The sequence below is a fragment of the Caloenas nicobarica genome, chromosome 2, assembly GCF_036013445.1.
Source record: "Caloenas nicobarica isolate bCalNic1 chromosome 2, bCalNic1.hap1, whole genome shotgun sequence".
Taxonomy (NCBI): domain Eukaryota; kingdom Metazoa; phylum Chordata; class Aves; order Columbiformes; family Columbidae; genus Caloenas; species Caloenas nicobarica.
In genome coordinates, this window is record NC_088246.1 from 24,782,210 (window position 1) to 24,807,793 (window position 25,584).

The window sequence follows — 25,584 nt, forward strand, 5'->3', positions numbered from 1 at the left end:
TAAGTACACGAAACAGAAATTCCTACTGGTTTTTGCAGTCATTCTTTTGTTAAAAAAATCTCACTAAATTAAGTGTTTACTGTCTCTTCAACCCGATTTACTAAGAAAACAAGGCTGTTTGCACAGATTGTTCTCTGTGCAACAGAGAATTTGTATCAGTCGATAAATATATATTTTCTAATAGCACCTAGAAGCATCTGTTAGCAAAATTGTTTTCATTAAATGTGTCTTGTGGGATGTTTTTTTTTTTCTTTCCTGAGTCCCTAATATATGTATTTCCCCTGCTGCTGGGCCCAGCTGCTGCTGTTGCCTTCTGCTGTTTTCTCTGGAAGTGGCTTAGGTATCGCCCTGAGAGGTTGTAGGGTATTTTTTGTTAGCATGGCTGACACAGCGTCGTGTCATAGGAGGGAAAGATTGAACTATAAAAAGCCACAGAAATACTTTAAAATGAGAGTCTATGACACTTTTGAAAATACCAGCAACATGAAATTAGTTTAAACGGTGGTACAGTAATCTGCAGAGTGCTTAGGTTGGAGAATACATGCCATTTAAATAGAATTAACTTTTCTTTGTTCTCCTGTCACTTCAAATATTCCTGCTGCCTGTGCTTTTATTGGTAAATTATATTATCAGTTTACGATTTTGTTGGTGACAAAAGGGAAAGTATTTTAGTCGGTAAGACTGCTAGGGCATAAATAATGTGTGCTCTCCTTTGAACAGAGAAGAATGGCTCTCAGCAGCCTTGCTGCCTCGGTGGAGCAGCACAATCTGTCTGCTGCATGATGGCATCGCCAGCAGCCAAATACTCCCGTTTTTGTTTTAATGGAAGGGTTCTTTCACATTTCTGGTTTTACATGATGGGAATGCAGTTGGAAATGCTTCCTGTTCCATTCACAAGCCCCAGGCTCTCCCGGCAGTTCAGCTTCAAACATGACAGCTGAAACCAATTAGGTAGAATTATGGGACAGCTAAGTCACATGGAGATTTATCATGACCAAGGAAGAGGAAAGAAAGAGAATGTATTGCATGGGAAGTAGAAATGACTAATTTAATTAGAAGAGGATGACAGTCAAGTTATTATTATGGAAAAGGGCTGGTGAAGTAAAGCTCATTTCATGTCACTGGCCATGCCTTTGAAAGGAGGCGTCCTGCCCTCTGTCTGAACAGGTTTATGTTTGGTAGCAGAGCCTCTGATTTCTGTGCAAGATAGTTGAGCAAAATAGTTGACATTAAAGTGAAGCACAGACCGTATCTGAGGACATTTGTAGTTTGTGGTTTACTCATCTATTCATAATTGGAATTCCTTCTTCAAAGGGAGAAGGGAGGAGTCTGAACTATCAACATTTAGCTCATTTTTTTTCTGTTTGCGTACTCTCCCTCTTCCAGAAGTAGGATGCAGTGTATATAAACCTTGCTTCAGCTGTATAAATATAAGCCTGGATTCTTTTCCCTTCAGCAGATGCTTATACACAGTATGCTCACAAACATAAATGTTCATGTGTCTACTAACATAAACCAGACTCTGGCTGAATAGGAATGACCTTCATACACTTAGACACTGCCACAACCTTAAAGGAAAACCTCAATTCATTTTTTCATGTGAGCTTGGAGACAATATTTCATAAGGTAAATGAAACAAGCTTTTTGTGGTATTGTCGTGGTAGTTTATGGTGTGGGAGAGAAGTGAGTGAAAAACATTATAGAGGGAGTCTGAGCAAGTGCGAGTTTTCCCTTTTTTTTTTTTTTTCTGATACTATGTTGGGTGGGTTTTTTGTTTGTTTGGGATTTTTTTTGTTTGTTTTTTTTGCATAATTCGTGACCACCTTTGTTGATTTTTAGTTAGAATCTGAGCAGTTATTTTGGATAAGTAATTTAATCTCTCCTTCATTTTAATGTACATATAGGAGTTGTGACATTTTTCTCCACCACGGGGAGGAAAATATTCAAAATTCCTTGAAGTTTGAGTCAAAGCTGGGTGTTCTATGATGTGTTTCTACATATAGTTTGGAAACTGGAGAATGATGGAACTAGCATAGCTGAGCAGGGATTTTCTCTTCCCTGTCCTAAAAGACATTGACTCATGCCATCCACCCAAGGAGGGGTCAAGAGTTTTCTAGTGGAGGTCTGGTTTCTTGAGATTTACATTGAGGAAAGGGTTTTTATTTTAACTTGCTGAGAGAAGGTAGCACAAAGGCTTGACAGAGCCTTCTCAAGGACATGGAGCTGTGTGTGCCAAAACCCTGAAGACAAGTCACAGCCCTGGGGCAATGGTGTTCTGGCATGATTAAGTAAACTGCAACTAGTTGAAGAAATAAGATACCAAAGTCTGCTTCAAGTTGTCTGTATTTTTTTTTAATTTCAGCCAAAACGGCCAAGATGTCTTAAACCTGTAGCTGAAGGACCCTTACTGTGAATATTCAAACCTTGTAGCATGGGCTTGGAATTTTAAGAATGGGTAGACCTTTTGGTGTGGCTGGCATTAAGCTACTCTTTTTCAAATGGCCCCGAATTTGGTCAAGAAAAATTGTCATTTGTGCTTAAGTACTATACCTTTGAAGATTCCTCCTCTCCTCTGAAAGACTTGTCCTTTGTTTTTCACAACTTCAAATACTTGTATTCCCAGAGCAAGTGCAATTGCTTCTGAGGGAGGCAGTAGTGGAAGGAAAGATGAAATTGTTCACTTTAAGCATAAAGGATTTTGCATAAAATATTGTATTAGTGAAGTTGCGAAGTCAAGTTCTTAAAATTGGAGGATGCCAAGATGAAAAAAGCTTATGTAATCTGCTTTCACCCTCCTTGTGGAAAAGCCTGTTGTGCAGCTCTGCAGAAGAATTGTGTGGTGAATGCGTGTGGTGACTGTTGAACTTTTCTCATTTTTGTGGATGTTGGAACCAGGGTGTCTTCTGGAGTTCCTGCCTCATTTAAAGTGTCATTTCAAGGTAAGGCAGGTAATACTGCTGTAGAGAACAGGGTTCCATCCCTTCTACATTGGAGATTGCCATCATCACCTCAATTTTACGATGTTATCGCAAATTACTGTCATTGCAATTCAGATGTGACCATTTTTTTCTATTAGCATGAGATTCTCAGTCTCCTTTGCAAAAGCATTATACTCTCACAGCTGTAACTGGAGTCAGTGAAAACACAGAAAGTGAAATAGTGCCAAATACTCTGAAAAGTCAAAACCAAAGTGCTGTAAACTGAGTTTTCCAAACCAATGATACTTGAGAATTTTTTTTTCCTCTTTGCCACAATTCCCTACCTGATAACAGGTAATAATGCCACATGTCCCCTGGATTGCTATGAAATTATTTTATGTTTTTGAAGCATGCAAATAGTGTAGCAATAAGCAGGGCAGGAAAGCCTGTGAGATTAATATTTCTGCCTTCAGAGTGCTAAATAAGCCAGAGACTGCAAGTTGTGTGAGAACAGAAAAAAACCCACAACAACAAACCAAAAAAACCAACACAGCTGCTCTGTAATCAAGTCCTTCCTACTCTGTTCAGTATGTCTAATTCTGTGAAGTGAAAAAAAGTATCTGATCACATTATGCCCTTAAAAAGTTACCATAATATACATTTTTTGGGAAACAAGAGGTTAGATAAACTCTGTTGATTCTGGACTTCCCTAGCTTTTGAGTTCTTTGCTATGGAAACTTGATTTAGCTCTATTTAATGTTGTGGGGGGTTTTTTGTGTTTGTTTGTTTGTTTGTTTGTTTTGTAGCTGTTATGAACAGATGAGTGCTAATAGAATATTTGTACATATAGATGTGGGTAAACTGGTGGAGTTTTAAGAGCAGGAATGAATGGGATTTTGAATTCAAGCTAAAATATACATTCTGTCAGCATAAGATTACTGGTGGTGATTTATGTGTGTTGTGGATTAACAACGTGGCTGACACAGCTGTTAAAAGCTAGCTTGAAGCAGACTCAGTCTAGCCAGGCCCACCTGGGATCAGGATGTCTGTGACATATATTTGCAATTCCTTGGAAGTCTCTGCACTCTGTTCCCAATGTATCCCCCTTCCTTGTGAGGTGTCCTCATCCTATGAGACAGGGGAGAAAGGACTGTAAAAGGAATGTTGGTCAGTTTGTTTCTTGTCTTCTACCTTGTTTCAGCATAGTTGTATGTTACTGCCAATATATAATTGTATCTTGAACTTTCCTTTGAGGTATATAATTTCTTAGGTCAAGGTGGTAACCACAGCAAAGACCCTAGTGTCAGAGCATGGCATGCAGTATCTGCAGCCATTGTTCTACTTGGGAAAGCATGTTGCCTTCTACCTCAAAATGAAGAAAAGACTCTGTTCATGTATACAGCGCCAATTTCATGCAATGCCATTAGAAAACTGCTTTCATCCAGTTTTCTCTCTGTTTTCTTTTTTTAAGCTGTCCTGAAACTTGCATTCAAGTTGTCTTCTTCAATTTCAGTTGAGCACACAAGCACTGGAGCAGACACTTGCCCATCAAAAGGGAAAACAGGTTTAGAAATAGCTGTCCCTGCAGCGCTGTCAGCTTTCCTGGCTGTACTAATATTTAATTCAATGTGCACTGAGTCCCTACCTTGGGAAAAGTAGAGCAGCTGGTGCTGCCTTTGCTTTACCTCTAACTTCTTTTTCTTAAGTGAGGAGCAATGTACTGTAACTTTGTAAGTTGCTTTCCCAGTTGGTACCATAGCGTCTAGTTGCTTTGGTGAGAAGGAATCTAACTTAATTTTATGAGGCCAAGTTCTTGAAAGATTTGAACAGAAAAGACTTTGCATTTCTGTTTATCGCCTAAATGAAAATTTAGTAGCAGTTTCTCTGTAGCTGCAGCATGTGTGCAGAAAAAAATAGATGCCAAAAGACTACTGCTGCACACTTGACTCTGTTAGGATCCCAGGATTCTGTAGAAATTACTGCTTACTTTAAATTTTAGGTAGATGTGAACAGCCAGTTTTTGACAGTGAGAACTACTGATGCAGAAGGTTATATCGGGCTGCCAGTAGTCCTGGTCCTTGGGGTAGGAAGAGGAGGTGAATGGCACGTAACACAAACATGATTATAGTTCATGTTCATGTATGGAGGAAATGCATCCAAATAATAATAGAAATAAAGGTGGAAGAAAATGGGTTTATCCTCACAATTCATTAAAAGTATATTGGAAATAAAAGACAACTTAGTGCTGTTACTAGCTATGTGACTCTGAAGAGGATGTTCTTAGAAAACTTTTGGTGAATAGAAGAGTGCAGCTAGTGCACAGTTTGGGTGCCAGGGTGTTGAGGATGGGGCCTTCGGAAGTAGTCCTGCTGGGCTCTCTAAAGTGAAATTTCACGCTTTTATTTAAACTTCTCCCAAACACTGCAGGTGCTATCACTATTCAAAGATTTTTATTTAAGTTAGAGAAGAGAACCTGTTATTCCACCAGGCTGCACTTCTCTTCAATAACAGATAACCCATTTAAATGAAGGAAATCCCTCAAACTTCTTATTTGACACCAACCATCACCTGTAGTAATGGTCTTTCAGCTGATATTTTGCTGGAGGCAGACTCTTGTGCTGGGGTTAATAAACAAAACCTGCTAGGTTTTCCAAACAAATGACAAGGTTAGCAGATGACTTTGTTCCAGAATGTTTCCTTGGTGTTGATAGAGTAAAACAAGACAACTGGGTAATATGGTGATGTGTACTGAAGGACGACTGGTCCATTTTAGGCACAGTTTGTTGATACAGCCCCAGAAAACTAACTGGGCGAACAGAAGAGGAATACGTACCTGAAGTGGCTAAAAATTTTATAGAAACTGGGAATAAGTCTTTAAGATAAACATAGACCTCATGCAAAATGTACTTCACTGACAGTAACTATTTACTGGCTGAGGTGTATTTTTTCATTTTCTTTGTAAATGCATTCACTAATGTGTTAACTATAAATTGAAGTATTGCTTGCTGTAGCCTGTGTTTTGGAAGAAGCTCTCTTGTGTTGTATTTAGTGTGGTTTGCGTGTTTGAGCGTGTCCTCCGCGCTCATGATACCCACACTGATCATTTGGGGACTCAAACGATTGGTTTCCTGCAGTCAGGGCACTCACCCTCTTGAAGCTGTGTAAGAATTCCTGAAAAAAGTTGTGCTAGTGCACAACCTAATCAGCCAGTGCATCTTATGTCATTGCAATGTTAATTCTACACGCACAGTGTGTTTTTGTAGTTTATGACTTCACAAGAGAAGATTATACAGAACAGTTGTGACTGGCACGAATTTTGTGTCTTAGAAGATGTGAACTTTCCTATGCATCCATATAACTCTGCAAAAAGAGCACTAGAGAATGGCTCCTGGACTGGGAAATGCTGCACAGAGAAACCATTCTGCTATGTCGAAGGCAACTCTTGTCCAAAACTCTCACCTCGAAAACTGCCTATGTTTCAGTTGGGCTGTTCTGTATGTGAGGCAGGTATTGCCAAGTAGCTTTTCAAGGAATGCTGGATGATTTTTACCAGATGTGTTCAGAAACCAGATGTGGAAGGCTCTAAGTTTTTGGTGGTTAATCTTGTGCATATTTTTGCTTTGTTTATTCTGAGCATAATTCCAGAAGCAAATCAGAGAAGCAACATGCCACTTCACTGAAAGCGTGCTGCTGACTGGTACAAAACCGAAGAAATGCAAGAGAAAAATTCAGAGAAAATAGTGTTTCCGTAGTAAAAGCAATAAATACTTATTAATTAAAAATAACATTAATTTCTACATTGCAAGCCTGCTTATTTTCTGAAGAGATTTTATGGTATATTTGCAGGGAATATAGGCAACTATGAAGTGAAAACTTTGTTTTGAGTCTTCAGTGAAGCTGTTTTCTGAAGTATCTGTAATTAATAGCCGTACATGTGCATAATATGCACTTCTTTTTGAGCTGGAAACTATCATTCAGTATGCTGATATGCAATGCCTTTCAGATTTATTTTCTAAACCATTAAGCCATCTTAATCTAAAATCACCATAACATTCCATTTAAAAGGCAGTGTTTCAATGTGAATAATTAGAGTAGCATTTGAGCTTCTCCCTTCAGGTTCCTCCTCTTCCTTTCAGGTGTTACTTTTATGGTGTTGAAGGTGATATGGTCCTTACAAGGTGTAAAATGATACTAAAATTCAAGTAACTAATTTACCATACACAGGATGTTAGGAAAAAATGTAATTTACATTTGATGAATATTCACATCAGTCAAGTTGCCAAGGTTGTTAAATAAAATGAAGTGTAAAGGTACAAGTGTGTGTGTGTGCGCGCACATGACTGAAAATTCTCCTTATTTTCCATTTGTTCTGTCCATTTTTAAGTAGAAGGATATTCATTGCTGAAATCATACAGATATTAATATACTTTTTTCCATCTGGCTTTCTTTTAGCACACTGATTTATGTCAGTACATGGACAAACACCCTGGAGGGCTCCATCCAGAAAATGTGAAGGTAAGAGTCAAAAAGAACGCAGGCAAACGGAGTAACAGTAACTTTGTCTAAAATGTGCTGTTAGTTGTTTCATAGAAACGGATTATTAGCTAAAGGGAAAATGATTGGCATATGGAGTACATTTTAAAATATTTCTTTTTCTTTAAAAATAATTTTAAATGCCAGTATTTGAACATTCCCACAAAAGAACTTTTGAAGTCTGTAAAATTGATTCAGAGCCAGAATATATGAGTGAATACTGTTACAGTGTTGGTAACCCCTCCCCTCTGTTCAAACATTTGCTCTTAAGACAAGGCAATACTGCCCTAAAACCCCTGAGTAAATATACTTCAGGCTGTCAGTGCTAGATCTTCGGTCAGGTAAGTCATTGTAGGTTCACTGAGTCTGAGGGAACTGGAATGAATTATATTAGCTGAATGTACTGTTTTTTATATGAGCATATAAAATCTTTCCTAGTCTTTTTGCTCACTTATTTTGATGAAGCATTTTCATAGCTGATCTCACTTTAAAAAAATTTTTTCCTTCTAAGATAGATACTGAGAATCATTATGCAGGAAGGAGGGAGTTTATTAGCAGGATTTAATGGAAAGATAGATTGGTAGAAACTTGATCCAGTTACTTTCTGGGAAGTCAGCCAAATGATTTTAGCATCTAATGGAAGCCAATCAGACATGCAGAATGTGTCATGTGTGTATAGATCACCCGGATGATGTTTGTTACACTCGTCTTGCACTTTGACATCAGTCCCATTGTTGTTCCACTTGGAAGTGTTTAAATCTTCACTTATCATGCTGAGAGCTTTATTCCAGTATTTATTTTCTTGAAATTGAGAAGTTAATGGGAAGAGATAAATCTCTCTTTCCTGGAAAACTCAGAAGACCTGTTTGGTTTAAGAAAAGAAAATATTTAAAAATGGGGAAAGAATTTCTTTTTTTCCAATAGCCGATCATTGTTGTACATCAACTAATTGTACAGTGTAGGTTGATTAATTTTCTGTGTTCTTTCACTGAAAAGTGGCATCTGCAACATATGAACTTAGATGAGAATCACTGCCATCAAATCAGAAGAATTCTTCCCTACTGCATATATTTGGCCAAACTGGGGAAAAAAAAAAAGTTATGTGTATATTGGAAGATAGCATCCTTGTAATATGTGTCTGCCACTCAGACATCTTGGCAGCATGGACAGCGGTAGCTCCCAGGTCTCGTCCCAGTGCCAGCTTCACGGTGCCTCTGTGAGAGTGGCCCTTTGAAATGGCTGAAGGTGGGTGAGGTGGGACCCACTTTTCAACCACTAAAACTTTCGGGCTCTCTTCACTGCTCAGTTTCCCAAACAGAGTTTTATGTGCTGAATGTGCTTGTTAAAACAATGGCTTCACATTTCATTTCCCTGCATGAATACTTTTACATTTGGCTCTCTGAGGTTTGGGATAAGCTAAGACTGGCTTTGAAAGTTCTTCGTGCTGCTTCAGGTTTGTAAGACCTGCTCCAAGGCTGCAGTGCTGTATAGCTCAAGATCTGATACGCAGCAGTCATTGTAGCTGTAATTGTTCCCCACTGAGAAGACATCACAAGTCACGTAACTCTTCTTTTTCTTGATCGTATCAGGGCCCAGTGAGCTTGTCTTTGAGGAAAGGCATACACAGATAATTGGGCTTGCTAATGTATCACTCCTTTAAATCCCGAGATACCTGTCTTCTAAAACAGGAGCTGCAGCGGCATTTCCCTTTCAGATTTTGCTGCGTGTATTCCTGTGGCTTCTTTTACCATCTAACAACAGTGTTCAGCAGCACTTCTAGCGTGCATATGGGCACACTAGAAATATTTATTTGAATAGCCAAGTGTAGAGTCTTGGTGTACTGCTAGTTCAAGCTTTTTAAAGTCCAGATGGATTATTAATAAAAAGGAAACTGGGAAAAAAGAGAAAAAAATGTTGGGAAGTTGGAGCAGATGTAACTACTCTTCTACCATGAGCAATCCCATTGGACAATTGTTTTTTTCTGTTAAATAATATTAATGAAAATGGATTATACACATTTAGTAGACTCTTTTGCCAGGCCAGCAGCAAAGGCTAGCTTTAATCTGCAGCAGTACTTAATTAAAACCTAGCATGATGATTTGAGCTCCTACCATTTTATAACTGAATCAACATGCCTGGAGTTTTCAGTTAAATACCTGCTTTGAGTGAAGAATACCTGCTTGGTTCAACAGAGTGATGTCTTCATCTGGGAGGACAGGAATTGCAGAGAGAACAGAACCCAGTCATGTATGCTAACAGCTCTGACCTTCACCAGCATGCAAAACTAAAAGCTTGCGCTGCTCTCTTCTTACAGAGGAGATCAAATGGTTACTACATAATATCTTAATGCTTTGTTGTGCTGTACTCAGATTTCCAACTTATGTAATTGTGTTTCTGAGGCTTTGCCACCTATTTTGGTTTTAGCTTCTGGACAGAGTTGTCTGTCTGGAGCTTCATCTGATTTTTGAGGGTTGAGCTGAGCCATGTTAATTAGCCCTCTCTCCCTGCCAGCCCCTTCTTGCTAGAGGTCCTTCAGGAATTTCACTTTTAGTCAGACTTTTAGACAGTGTTTGTTCAGAATCACTGGTTATGTGATCCCTAAATCCATTTAAAAAAACTTCCAGTTGAGCAATTATATTCCAGTAGCAATAAATTAGTCTCAGCTCTCTGGGGCTAACCTGTGGGATTAAGCCATTGATGCTCTCCCAGTATGACAGAAGGCCCCCTGCCTTTTAAATTTGTTCCTGAGGAAAGTATTGCCTACTGGTGAATATTCCTTTCTGGCTTGTAGCCAGTTATTATAAATACAAAAGGACATAATCACACATCTTTCTTTTTCCAAAGAATATTATACAGTAGTTCCTGTAAAACAGTACTTTATGGGAATGCAGAAGCAAAGCTGCTATTTACAGCTTTTGTTTCTATAGAACATCTTCAGCCTAATTATATTTCTGAATTTTCTCTGTATTTATGAGCTAAAGACAATGCTTGTTCCCTCAGGCTTACTTTTAGACGAAAAATCACAAATAGAATAAAATCCAGATTATTTTGATGGACACACATATTGCTGTCCCCTTGGGTGTTGTGTTTGACATTGCTGTTCTTTATGGTTTCAAATAGGCTATTCACTGTCACTTAAACATTTTAAATAAAGAGTAAGAAAAATATTATAAGTATGTGGAAGTATAAAGACAGATGTTTCAACTGGCAGTTATAGAAGTCTTTGGACAGTATGTTTAACCAAAGAAAAAATATTGCTTCCCGAACTATTAGTTTTAACATTTCTAGCGGCACATATGTATTCACACATAATGATTTCAGAATTTTGTAATTCATGTGTGGAGGCCCAAGTCTTACAAATAACATCAGATGTTAAACCCTTCCAAGAATTTGTGTGTGAGGCTGAGATATTATTTTAAGTTATTTTTAAGATACCTGGGAATACTTAAGATACCCTGAGAATGTTAAACCAGGTATCCTGGTGATACAAATATGGTTAGGTACCTGCAACATCTTTATCGGCTAGAAGGGAAATTGGCAGAAAGCAGTTGTTTCAACCCATAGATTCTCCAAACTCTGCTAGCTCCAAATACACAATTGGTAATTAGCAAGCCTGCATATCTAACATTTATTTATAACTGTATATTAATATACTGTGTACAGTATTATAGTTAGAGATCAGGAGAGAAAAGCTAATTGGTCAATAAGTCCCTGTTTACTAGGAACAGCCTCATCTTTAGTTTTGAAGATGTCTTTCTCAGTCTTTCCAAAACTGAAGGCAAGCAATAAATCTTAGGTACATGGCCCCACATATAATTATGTTTCGGTTGGAAGTTGCTGCTGCAGCCTGCACGTGGTTGGAGCTAAGAGCTGATGGATAGTTGTGTACTGCGCAGTGCTTGTCAAGCTCTAAAATGTGGCTGTGGCAAACTGAGGTACAAGACTTGCTCTTGACTCTCCCTGTGCTGTTCCTCCTGGCCTGGACTGCTGAAGTCTGCACTCCTGGCTTTCTTTCTACAGCTCTTGCTGCCTACAGAGATAATTCATCCTTCTTGGACTCTCAGTTGAAACACCTGGATTGCTTCCTAAAACAGGAACCCTAATGGTCACAGCAGCTAACTGACCCTGCCTGTCGTTTTTTATTATGATCTTCATTCCAATTTATGCTTCTTTCTGTTTGGTACAGGGCTATCTCTACCAGCCTTTCCACTTGTCTTCTTGGTTTTTTTGGACCTTTTTTGCAGATGTGCATAAATGGTTCTTGTTTTGTGAATTCATAATTTATTTTTTAAGTATCATTTTTGTACATTCCAGCATGTTCTGTGAAAATGTAACTGTTTTAAACTTCTTTTAACCTTTGAAATATCATCTTAATTTTAACTGCATCTTTTACTCCATTTTATTGCATTCCGAGAAATGCAAGTAAATTTATCTTTAAGTTTTGATGCATTTGCTTTGTAGTTGGGTCTGTTTTCTGTAACTACTATTACCAGTGGAAAAAGTGGAGCACAGGCTTGCATCTGTCATGCCTGCATTGCTTGTTTGCATTCCTGCCTTAAAAATAAATCTATTAACGAAAGCCGATTTGCTTTTTAATTAGTGATGCTGCATTGAAATAGCTGTAGTCTTTTGGGAGAAGCATCCTCAGTATTTTCTCTCTGCCTTTTTCCCTCTACTTCCAGTATAAGAGGTAGTACTGATTTGTGTGAACATAAAAGCACCTTTGACAAAATAAAAGCACGCTTGCCTCTGACCCACTATTCCTTAATCCATGCAACACCAGTCTGCATGACAAAGGGTTTGTCAATGAGACAAAAACTATCTTTGTCTCTTAATCACTCTCAAAATCTTTTATTTCGGGCAATTTGGAAGGCTCCTGTCATCTACTGTGACCATTGGGAGAAGCAACTTCCAGTTTGTTCTTATTCCATCTAATATTGCTGCTCTGATTTGTTCTTCTCTCTGAGCACATTTTCTCTTCCCAGGGCCAAAAAGTGATAACAAGAAATAGGCAGACCCTCTTGTTGAACTTTGCACACATGAAACAGCGATATTCAGTCTTCTCCCAGGCGCATTCAAGACTTCAGGTCTTACTCATCTCAGTTCTGAGCCTGCGTTGCACCTAGGAAGCAGGGCACAACAGTTTTCTATGCACACTTGGTGGATATTTTTGAAGAAACACCTCAATCATCTAAGCCCCACGCCCACCACAACATTTGAAAATGTGTTTTATCACTATAATACTGAGTCAGAGAACATGGTTTACTCTCCAGGTGACATGTAAACTTGTGTGGCAAAGTGTGGAGTGGAATTTGGATATCGTTTCCTAGGATAGCCCAAAAACTCTTTAAAAATATGCTTATGTTTCAATCTTAAAACTTCTACAAAAACAGTTTAAAAGAAATGTAATTAATAGGAATTATTGAAAGATAATGGGATGCTGCAACATTTTTCTGTGCTAAATGCTCAAGAAGAGATAACTCAACTTTATAGCACTCTCAGTTATAAAACAAACAAACAAGCAAACCCCCCAAATCAGATATGATAAAAATATTGGATATATTAAACCAGGATTTTAATACTGGCCTCCTAAACAAACATGAAGTACATGTTGAATTGAAAATGTTGAAATACAGTAAATGTTATCTGATGTTATCAGAAATCTCTGGCACATAATCACTTGTGGTATTCATTTATTCCTCTCCATACTGCAGGACTGTGAACTTTTTCTTTAACGGTTGCAGTTTTTAAAGTTGAATCTGTTTTTGTCAGATGAATAATTTGGCCATTTAATGACTAATGTGAAAATTAATAATCTGAGTCAAAGCCACAGGGTAGTTGTCATCTGATGATGTCTTTTGTAAACGTAAATATTCATCATTGAACTGATTACAGCTTTAGGATAATCTGAAGCACACAGGGTAGGGAAGCATTCAGAACGTGGCAGGATTAGGCAGCTCCTGCGTCCCATCCATGTGAGGCTTTACTGTATTTGATATGCAGCTGCTTGAACCCTGGCAGCAGCAGCACATTGTGTACTGGCTTTTACTAAGCAGTAGCTCCATTCGTTATTATTAAGATATAAAAACATATGCTTGCTAATAAAGCATAGTATCTGAAAAGTATGATAGAAATGATTTGTAGATTACAGTTGTGTTATCAATGTAGACTTCCCTGGTGTGCTTCTATTTTCTTTCCATCCTATGATTGTATAAATGTCTGTGGCATGGACAATAGGTTTGTGTTCCCTTTTTATGGGAGATGTGTGTTGAATCCCATGGCCAGTCCTGCATCCATATGTGACAAATGTATGATTACATGATGTAGAGGAAGCTGTGGCATGTGAGCACCTGTGCGTAACTACAGGTGTCTGACCAGAAGGTTGACTGCCATAGACTTAGGTATACAGGAATTGGGCAATTAAACCATGATAATACATCAAGTGATGATGAAATTTCATGCCTTGTTTCACCTGTCATATTGTCTCACTGGAGTTTGGAGAAAACACTCTTTTATTCTAAGGTGAATACCTACTGTGGTGGTCCTTTTACTTTTATCGGTCGTTACTGGATAACTAATGTCAGGCTTTTGAAATCTCTTTCCTATTTGCTGAAATTAAGGAAGCTGCTTATGTAGAGTTGAATTAAAAACATATTTCAACAGATATGCTAAGCAGGAAGCAATGCTGTTTAATGTGGTTGAGAAGTTGCTATTTTTCATTCCCTCTTCAGCGAACAAGCAGGTGTACAGGGGACAGAATAATGTTATGCCAAATTAAGGTCGTCTTTTACACATGGCATTGAGAATTGATTATTTAAATTATACTTTTTAGTTATCAGACATTAAATATGGCATCAGCATTTCACTCTATGTCAGTCTTGTCACTTTAAGTAATGATTTGATAATATGCACAACTGCGAACAGTAAATGCAGAATCTTTATCAGTATGTTAAAATTCATGCTAGAAGAATGTCACTTTCATATCTATTTTGTGTATGTGTGTGTGTGTAATTTATTGTCTGTGTGATCCGTATGGTTCGCATATGGCAAAAAACCACAAGAATATTGTAGGGATGAAGAAAATACTTTTTCCAGTGTCTCTAAAATCGGCGAGGCATCAATTGCCACCCTGACCAGCATGGAAGTGAACTGGGGAAAGGTAGAAAAGGAGATTTAATTGAATGGAATTTATTTTTTCTTTTGCTATTCAGGAGAAAAAAAGCTGAGTGAGTCTTCCACTTATTGAACACTAACAGATGAATATAACTGATCATAAGGGAGTGTCTTCACACTCAGTTAATTAAGCACACCTTCCTCATTGCAAATGACTGTAGTAGTACCCAGAGGGGACAAAAAATTATTAAAAGAACATCAAAGGGAATAAAAGTTAATAAATTAACTCTTTCCAATCTCCTTCCTTTGCAGTTTTGCTGCAAATAAGTGGAAAAATCTGTATTTTTTTTTTTTTTTTAGAATAATGATACGATATGCATTCCCAGTGGCTGTATTGTATGCATTTCTGTGTGACGTTGTCTTTCATAGGACTCTCATGTAAGGAATGCAGAAACAAGTTAGAAGCCCTTACAAGTGCGTTTTGGAGTGAATTATTTTAAAATTTTGTTGGAGAGAACTCAGTTGGTTCCAGGGAGGCTGGATAGGAGAACCTTTTATTGAAATAAAGCTTGTTATGATCATGAAAATCATGCTGATTCAAATGGCTAACAAATCTTTATTCAGATAGAATCCTTTATTCCTAGGGATGCAAATTAATCTCAAGTCAACACTTCGCCCATGAATTTCATCCTCAGACAATTTAAGCATGAGAGTCTACAAAGCTTTGACCAAAAAACTTCAGTATTTCTCCAGGACACCATTAGAAGTAGAAAGTTGGCTTTTTTCTCATGGATATTATCCTGGTTGGGAGGAGTGCAAAGAATAGCAAACCAACAGTGGTAAAAAAGATTGTGCTTGATGAGCTTTTGACATGCTAGCAGAAGTCACAGAGAGACATTTCTCATTGCTTCTGTGATAATATGTACTACCAGGTATTTTTTTCTGATGTTGATGGTTTAAAACAAGTACCTCTAAAACTCCCCAAAAAACTAGTACACCGAAACATAACTGAGCATTGTGTTCGGTTGTTATTTCCAAGGCTGTGAGATAGTACTGTGGGGATTTTTTACCTCCTTTTGCCTTTGTAAGTATTAGCCAATAATTCACAGAAGCCTGTAATATCCTCTGCATGATAGGAAGTGCACTGGTTGCAAGCATGGGATGAGGTGTCCTGGGTTGGGTTTCTTATCCTGGTATTTTTAGATTTGATGGCCTATTAAGACTGAATATGATATCGATTGATGCTGAGTGCACGCAAGGGGATCCAGGTGCTTCTGTGACACCCAGCTGGTGTGCTTTGATACATAGAGCAAGCAGGAGCATTTGTGTTATCAGTGATGAGTGTTAATAAAGCTTGTGCAGTATTGTGTACTACTTTTCAAAAGTAACTATGCTAATACAGGAATATGAGCTTGCTAAAGGGCTGGCACATTAATCCAATCTTGCTTTCAGCTTTCTTCTGAACTGATGTGAAGTCCTGGTCCAGGTTAGCTCATCTCCATTTGCAGTCTCTTGCTGTGGAGAGAACAGAGCCAAGAGTTTTGTGCATCTTCTATAGACTAAAAGTTTCCATGTAGCTTTCTACTTCTGTATCTAGGGCCAGGTCCTTTATTCCCACATGCAACATGTGGTAAGGGAGCTCAGATGCAGGCAATCATTCAGAAATCCCTCTGCACCATCAGGGAAAGACTTTAAAAAGCCTCCCACAGGCCTCATTAGTTTGTCCTCTTGGGCAGCATCCTTCTTGTCATTGGGGTCCTTCATACCTCAGGAGACGCTGTGTAGAAATGGTACATTTTCTGGAGAATCTCTCTGGGCTTGTTGTGGATTTCTTTCTGCTTTTCACTTACCCCTCCATCCTTTGCCAGAAACTCCGTACTGTTTCTGGGAATGGAGAGCAACTATGTGGAGTCATCTGGGCACTTCTACACATATGACCTGTACATGAGCATCCCCCTTTATCACTAGACTAATCAGAGCTTTCTGAACCTAAGTCAGAAAGTGTTAACTCCCATCAGTCCCACTCATTAGATATGCTTTGGATAGCCTGTGTAAGTATTCACCTTATAAGCTCATTTGGATGAGAAGGGCTCAAGATCCTGTGTGACATTCAGAGGCCAACAAGGTAGTAAAGCATTCTGCTGCACATGAGCCATCTTGCATCTTTTAGTTGTGTGCATGTAATGGTTGGTCTGGCTCGTACACTCACCTACGCTCATGAAAAGCATCATCAAGGCAGGGCTGTTCATCCAGGCAGCTGTTAAATCTCTCAGAAAATGTAATTAAACAAGAATTTGGTCAAAGGTTGCATGTAGCTCAAGTGGCTCTCCAGGCCTTAAACTTGAAAGACTATGTAGGCCCTAACCTTTTTGTGGAGTTGAGAACTTTTTCATATAAGTTTTAACATTCTTTTAATATTGTAGTCTGTAAACCTCAAATTAGCTTTGACCTGCATGCATTTTTCTCACTGACAAGGAAAATTCTTCATTAAAATATGTTGCTTATTAAAGTGAGAGCTGCATAACTTTTAGGGGGCAAAAAGGTACTTTTTTCATGGCTATAATAAATAAGCAAGGCCTAAAGCACAAGTGTTAGTCTTTTTTGGTCTGAATGTAAAGTGTTGAGCCTCTTAACATTAAGCCTTGCTGAAAACCTCACTTCTAGAGGCAAATCCCATTCCTGTTTCCTGTCTTTTCCAACTCTTATCAAAATAATCCTTGTCATTTTGAGAGTCTCTCATTTTATCACTGAAACCTTTGTTCTTACTAATAAGCTACAAATTGTACACAGGTGATGTCCATGTTTGTTTATTACAGGTTGACACTTCTACAGCCTTGTGTAGGACCATGCAAATATTAAAATTACTAGCATAAAAGCTCAAGAAGCATGAATCTGTATCATTTCTACCCACAAAACCAACCCGCTGAGATGCATACGAGATTTGCCATTGCCTCCTTTTAGAGTTGTCCTCTGGTCTGCAGGCCTGCCATCCCATGACCTTGGAGAAATGGCTGTTCAGTTGCTTGTTCAGAATCTCCAGGCTGACGTTGCATAGTGGTCAGAATTAAGTAAGGGGGAGGAAAGAGCAAGTAAGATCAGAGTATGGCCATGATAGGTGGTTTGCCTATTTCAGATCAGCTATATGGGTAAGAGGTGGTGGTACCACATCTAGCAGTGATACCCATCCTTGTGAAGGCAATTCGGATAGTATTGAAGGGTAACAGGTTTCTTGGAGAGGGCTTTCCTCAAGGAGAGGAGAGGGAAATTAGCTGTGAGAAGGTAGAGGTGTTTCCTGAGCCATCAGAAATGGTTCTTTCCAATTCATCTTTTCGTGGAGTCGGGAACCGTTGGGAGTGGAGAGCCTCTTTTACTATTCTCTCTTCCTGAGCAATTCCAAAGGACCTGTGATTTGCAGAATGCTCTCTTGCTGGGCATTAGGCTTGTGTTTTCACTTAACTCTTTTCACATTTAATATTGCCAAAGAACAACAAAGGTGAACGGGAAAAGAGAAAGCAACAAAACAATAGCTAAGTTTACCCTGTAAAAAATTCAGAGAGTTTTTTTCCCCTTCTCTGTCATAGTCTTCCTCAAAGGAGAAAGTAATTGATACGGTGTGTATGAGTGAATTAATTGACTTTTGTGAATGTACTCGATGAGTACAGCATGTCTACAAGCTTGAAATAAAACTATGTTCCAAAGCTGTCCTCAAGAGTAGATGCTTCTGTTGAGCTGTGAAGTTGTTGGCTTTATTTCTTAGCACGTTACGTCAAATCACTTGACTCTTTGCCTTAAAGCCAAAGGAAAGCCCACATTAATAAATATATTTTGAGTTATAAAAATTACAGTGCTGTAGGATAATGTGATATTTGAAATTTCTTTGCATATTTAAAAATAATATTTAAAGTTAAATACCACTGATTTAGCCTTGCCAACTGGATATTTTCCCTATCTTTTAATTTTAAAAAAATATTATTTTAAAGTCACTTAATAGAAATTGATTTAGATTTTTAAGGCTGTAATAAAAGCCATTTCTGCTTCCTGCCCTTAATAAAATAGTTTTTGTGTACCATGAGTTCCATTTTAACCACAATTCAAAAAGGAATGTGCATGTTACTCATGACTTTCCTGCTATTATTTCTTTTGTTTCTGTATTTTGCCCTTAGGTTTCCTCAGCACATTGTTAGAACCAGCCCTGGTAAGAAGGTGATTGATATGGCCCTGGCTAAATAGCTAAACATTCAGTGTATTGTGTCTGCACTCGGGGAAAAAATGAAATGCAATTAAATTCATTTCAACTTCAGTAACATGACATTTCTGTTTCGTTCATGTCAGCCTTTATTCTCTTCTATGATCAGATTTTGTAACCTCTTTTATAATGTTTCCTCACTTCAGCAGTCACTAAATAGGATGCTTGTGTTGCAAGTTAATTAGAAATTCTTATATGCCTGCATTGAGTTTTCCCAAATCTTTGCTGTAGTTTCCACATACTCCGAGGGAGCACGTTTCACCAGCTGCTGAGTTGTCAGGCATGAGGTCCATATCCACTCTCAAATCCTCTGTGTTTGGCTTTGCAAAGGCTTTTTGTGTTTCCATTTGGAAACTGTAGTATTTCTTAAAATATTTCAGGCAACAGGAAGGGTCTGTATATTAGGAGAGATTTTTCAAAACTGCAAAGAAAATTCCTGGGAAACAATAATTCACTCTTTGTATTGACAGTCTATGAGTAACACTTACAGCCTTTAACTGCAGGTGCCAATAAGAATGCAGGAGAACAAAAGGAGAGCAGTTGAAAAGGGGAGAACAAAATATGTCCATCATCCAGCTCTTTGTTCGTAATTGTAAATTAAAAAAATACACAATGTCAACGCTTAGCTGCAGGGAAAGCATCTGTAGAGTCCAGTGAAGGGTTAAAAGAAACACGAGGGTGAGTTAGGTTCCCATCTACATTTACCTTAAAGACCATTATACATAGGTTTCTAAAGTCATCTTTAGGTTCAGTGAGAATAATTATTTCCTAATGAAAAATACATAAGCAACTCCTATTAAACAAAACTTTGAAGGGGAAAGCCTATCATACTTGCAGATTTCCTTGGATACACAGGCATTACTGTAGCACTATTAATCTCTTTGTTTTAGCTCCAGTGCTCCATCCCCCACCTTATCTCCCCATCCCTATCCACCCTGTACTGTTGTTTCCTATAATTAGTGAAGATACACATCTGTCTTCAGGCTACCACCTAATCTCTAAGGCCATATGGGTAAATGGAATATAATTATAATTTGGTAGAAATTGAGCCTTCTGCACATGGTTGTATTACTCTTGTTCTTTTTAAAGCAGGCAAATTGAATCTATGATATAGTAGGGCTTGGAGGCTGGGGTTAGTCCTTACAAAGTACATATTTTTTTAGAATGAAATTCTGTTGTGTTAAATTTGGGTGGGAATTAACACCAGTTTGGGAGGAATTCTGACACAATGTTACCACAATATGCAAGCACCCTGCATATTGTGAAGAAATCACCTGTGGTTATATGCAAAATATTAACAGAGGTCATTTTTTGTCCCCCTCTTTTTCAGTTATTTTTATTTCAGTTGCTGCGAGGACTGTCTTACATCCACCAGCGTTACATTTTGCACAGGGACCTGAAACCACAGAATCTTCTGATCAGTGACACGGGGGAGTTAAAGCTGGCAGACTTTGGTAGGCAAGCAGTTAATTACAAGTCTCTTATAATGTTGTAGGAATGTCAGACAGATGGTTCCATTGATTTTTCTCTTCCCCCACCCTATTCCTTAGACACACCTTCTTCATTGTAGATAATTGCACATTTTTCTCTTGAGCGAAGAAATTGATTATGGTCAACAAAATGCTTGATTAAAAGGGAGCAAGTGAAAAACAAATATATACTCCAGTTCTCACCAGGAAGATAATGCTTAAAGTATTTCAATTTTATTTACCATGAGACTTCTGAAGTAGAATTCAAAACCTTTAAAAAGAAAAGAAAAAAAAGAGAGCGAGCTGAGGAAGTACAGAATCTATGAAGAGCACAATCGCTTTATGCAAGCAGCTCTAGGGTTGTGGAGATCTGCATTAAATTTCATAAAATGGTAATTGAAAGAGACTGAAGGACACAAGAATACATATTCCTTCTAAAGAATAAAGGAAACTAGAATCACCTGGACTCCTTTTTGTATTCATTAGGCCCTTATGGGGAAGCCTTATGTGGAGTACAAAACCAGGAGAAATTGTCCACTGAAAGGTTAGCCTTTTTGCCCCCCATTTTTTTTTTCCTCCCTCCCAATACTTTTTAGTGTCTACGCTAGGGCAGTACTCTTTCGTCTGAAAATCATTGTGAATGCAGTTGTGGAAATGGAAACATTTCTCTTTAGTAATTTTTACAAAATGTTATAGGAGTTTCTTTCCTGTGGGTCAACTTTTCGGCTACTGATTCCAACAGAACTTCTGAAGTAAGCTGAAAATGTGATCCATCAGCTTTTTTGAAATGTGTTTTATTTTTATGACTGCTATCCACATCGGGCTTCACATTTCATTCACAAGCAGTAATGAGAGAGCCTTATGAGCTAATTGGCAATTTCACCGCTAATGTAGTCATGGTTTTTTGTCTTTTAATTAGCATTACTGCAATTGACAGCTCAGTGTGTATTTGTTATGCTGGAGAAAGGAACAGGAATTCAGGTGGACACAGTCCATAACAAGTTATTTGCCTTTGAATTGTAAGGCAGTTAGAGAAATAGTATTAGAAATAATTATTATCTGGTTTTACATACCATTTTCTGTTGGTGTTTTTCAAAACTTGGAAGATGCCAGAAGTATTTTAAAGGTATGCTTAAAAAAGCATTCTCACATGTTGCATTTTACTGTGAGATTTCATCTCTTAAATACATGAAACAGGTGAACTGTTAAGTGTTTTTGTAGTGAAATAGGAGTTAGTCCTCTGTTGAGGGTGCTGTGCTGTTTGAGATGACTGGTTTTGTTGTATCATTTATATGCATAAAACACTATGACCTTATCTGACTTCCAAGTATCGCCATGTATTAAGTCCTTCAAGAGACTGTGATGATGGTGCTCTAGCTTTGGTGGACACTCAAAACTCTCTGTAGATGATCTTACAAACATCTTTGTATGTAAAATGCTTCATACATTGTGGGGGTTTTGTGGGAGGGGGTGGCGCTGGTGAAACCCTGTGGCTTTTGTGGCTGGGGAGAGGGAAACTGCAAACTTTTCAGCTGTTTTTTTAAGAAAACAACAAAAAAACATGTTTCAGCAGCCCTGTTAAATGCCTTGCTGGAGGTGTGAACAATGAAATGTCCAGCTCAGATGCCGGTTGACCTCTCTCTGTTGTAGTGCCTGATGTTGCTGTAGAGCAGAAGAAAGGATGGGATGTTTGTTTTTGCCCTGCTGTAGTAGGAAATGTGACCATCGCTTCTGATGAAGTTATTGCCTCACTGTGGTACTAGGCTAAACAGGGATGACATCAAAAGCAGATTTTCCCAGCTTTGTGTTAGTGGGAATTTAAAGTTGACCATTGTGTATTATTTTGTGAGAGAGACTAGAGATGTGTAAGTGCAACAAAAAAGAAATACCCGGTAGAAGACACATGAATTTGTAATATTGTGGAGAGGATTTTTTTTCTCTTGTAAGTTTGTCCTCACCTAACGGAAAAATCTGCATAATCTATTCTTATACACTGAGACATTATATAACTCCATTTTTTTTAAGCTATATTTTCTTTCATGGCTCGTGACCTCATAACATTGAAAACCAGATGGGTTAAATTTATCTTCTGAGAACCAAGATGAAAAATTAGAAGTGATGAGGTTAAAGTCTGAAGGGTTGTGACCTCTTTCACTAGAAGCATGAGAAATGAGAGCACACTCATGTGCTCTCTGTGTGCACCCCTGTGCATATTTACTTATTTAAACGCTGTATTATTATAGCCCATCTTCCACCTTCCTGGTATGAAAGACTCTTCTTAAACAAGATGTAGAATACAGTCCTCTTTATGTTTTTCTCCCACAAATGGCTAAATTGGAGTAATGCCCTTGGAAAGGAAGCCAGTTTAGATAGTATTTTTGATTAATTACATGAGGAGCAGTATGGAAATTAGAGAGATGGGTGTTTTGCTTTCAAATGCACTCAAGGCAGGAGAGAACCTGTCAAGAAATCAGTTTCTGTCAGAGATAGGATTGACTTTGATAGCATGATAAATATAAAATCCTAGAGCAAAGGCTTTTTAGTCTTTGAGGACAAGACCTTCAGATTTTGGTTTCATGAGTTTACAAAAAATTAACAATGCGGCCAAAGTTTTCCATTTGGCATCAGGCTTATTTAATCTCCTTAGAGTAAGATATCAAATACTTAAAAGCAGACTGCAGTAGATCGTAGTTCTTGAATAAACAAGGTAAAAGAAAGGCTATTCATGCCTGCCAGTGCATTGCACTGCGGCTGAAGTGGAATCTTTGAATAACCGTGGGCATGTGTTTTTCTACAGCACAGCTCCCAGACATAGCTACTCCACTGTGTGGGAGTGTCTTTGTTCAGAAGAACAGTGGTTTGCTTTTCTGTTCATTGTGCTGTAGCTGCTAGGAAATGAACATTTATGAGAAGACTCAGTGGTCAAACGAAAAGGAAGAACAGAACATAGAGGCTTTATCAAATTAAAAATGGGTGAGCTGTAAAAAAATGGCTTTCTGGAGAGGATATAGCAGGGGACACTATATCTTGAATAATTATTGCTATGAAAAATAGTCCTTGAACTCCATTCATGCATTCTTTTTTTTTAAATCTAATTAAAATTCCAGAGGAAATTAAAGTATATTAGGAATTCTTACTAAATGTAGTGCAAGAATTATTTTTGATCCAGTGGTGTGAATTTGACTATCTACGGGTTTGTTTGTTTTCCCCCTCACATATGTCTGTCTTGAGTAGAAATAAAGTATTATAAACCTTTAATGAGTAACACCATAAGCAATTACAAACTCAAATGAATAGAGCCTTGTGCTTACTGCTAGTTACCACACAGGCTGAGATTTATAGCTGTTCCTTAGCCTTTGGTCAGTAATTTCTTCACTTTAACTTTTCTTTGCACTGTATACAAATGCATTGATTTGGCCTTTGGATGTATATTGACTTATAAAAAGAAAATCTTTGAGCCTTTGTTTAGGAAATTCACCACATAGTTTTAAAAGCAAGGTAAGTTTCTGGAATAAGTGCATTTATGTTAACTATAAACCATGTCAAATGGCTGTACAGCAGCAGATAGGAGCACAAACTCAAAGATCAAACACTGAGAATATATTTTTTTCAAGAGTTAGTTGCAATCAGGTGATTAGTAATCTAAGCAAAATAGTTATCTGAGCATATATGTGATTTGTATTCATATTGAACACATAACCAGTGCTATATGTCATTTTCAAAATGTCTCTTTGAACCTCTAAGAAATATGTACCAAAGCCTTTAGGAACAAATATAAATGAAAACACCAAAGGAACAGACAAGCTTTGCCAGGCATATCATCTTTGATTGCATGAGGATGCTTCTGACTGGCCATAGGCAGAAGGGTCTGAGGTATTGGAAGGGTTTGGATGGTAGCAACAGAAGCTCTGTGAGGAGGTTGAGACATCTGGGAGGAAAAATGTTTTTAGGTGAAAGAGGAGTTTTGAGCAGGCAAAGATCGGATGCTGGAAAAGAGTGAGGGAGAGAAGCAATAAGTGTAGAAAAATGTGGGCCCAGTGCAAAGTGGGGCAGGTGACTCAGTCATGGCAGACTCTGATAAGGCTGAGGTGCTCCATGACATCCTTGTCCTGGTCTTCATGAATAAGATCTCACAGGCTTTTGTTCTCAGAGATGAGGTTCAGAGAGGAAAGGGTTAAGTGGAAGAGAATTGAGTTAGGGATCTTCTGAGAAATCTTGACCTGTGGAAGTTCATGGGTCCAGGCAGGAGGCCTCCTGAGGGTACTGGGAAAGCTGGCTGATGTCATCGTCAGGCTGCTCTCTATCATCTTTGAAAGACTGTTTAGACTGGGGAAGGTCCCAAATAACTGGAGAACGGTTAATGTTGTACCCATTTTCAAGAAGGGCAAGAAGGAAGGTCTGAGGTACTGCAGGTTTGTCAACCACCATCCCTGGGAAAATGATGGAGCAGGTCAGCTTGGAAGTAATTCCTGTACATGTGAAGAAAGTGTTTGCCAGTTTTAATTGAGGTAAATCGTGTTTGGTCATTGGGATTGCCTTCTGTAATGAAATTACCACCTTTGCAGTCTCCCAGTACCTAAGAGAGGATTATCAAGAAGATGGTGGTACACAGCAGGAAGGTGCCCTTTACTGAGGTGCACAGTGGGAGAATGAGGGATAATGGTCATAAGTTGAAACAGAACTGAGTATTAGGATGGAAATGTTCTCTCTGAGAGTACTTGCTTTGGAGCAGCCCAGAAAGGTGGTGAAATCTCCATTTGCTTCACTGACTGGACAAAGCCTTGAGCAATCTGGCAGGTTGGACTAGGAAAATTCTCCTTCTTGTGTGGTTCTGTGATTGAGTTTTTTTTATGTTTTGTTTTGAGTTTTCCTGATTTGGTATTGGCATTTAGCTACTGTGCATGCTGATATAAATCAAGATTGGCTAATCAGTTGTTTGCATCCAGATTATCATACTTAATAAACTCCAGCACAAAGTCCCTAAATAGCTGATAATAATCAAGTAGGAGGTGAATCCCACCTTCCACATGAGATTTTCCAGGAAGGATTTACTGGCTTTGTGTTTGTTTCTTATTCTCTGTCCCAAAACATCCACTAACAGCCTAATATTCTGATGCTTCCAGGGACAATATGGACCTTTAATCTGATCGTGGTATGGTTACTCTTATATATCCTTTAGTTAGAATAATTTTCTGCTTTCTGGGTTGGAAAATGCATCATTATACTTGTTATTAGAAATTTTTGGATAAAACATGTACATAGCTTTTAAAGGTAGGCACATTGACATCACCTTTCAATGTATTGA

The 25,584-nt window shown here is 38.2% G+C and overlaps 1 protein-coding gene across 2 annotated transcripts in view; it reads left to right on the forward strand.

Annotated features, from left to right (window-relative positions):
• The window catches only part of CDK14 (cyclin dependent kinase 14), a 324,587-nt gene that overhangs the window by 145,023 nt on the left and 153,980 nt on the right, over positions 1-25,584 (forward strand). For both annotated transcript variants that reach the window (XM_065629053.1, XM_065629055.1), the window contains 2 exons: positions 7,371-7,433; positions 20,141-20,264. In XM_065629053.1, the coding sequence (XP_065485125.1) occupies positions 7,371-7,433; positions 20,141-20,264 (187 nt within the window). The remainder of the gene's footprint in view (positions 1-7,370; positions 7,434-20,140; positions 20,265-25,584) is intronic.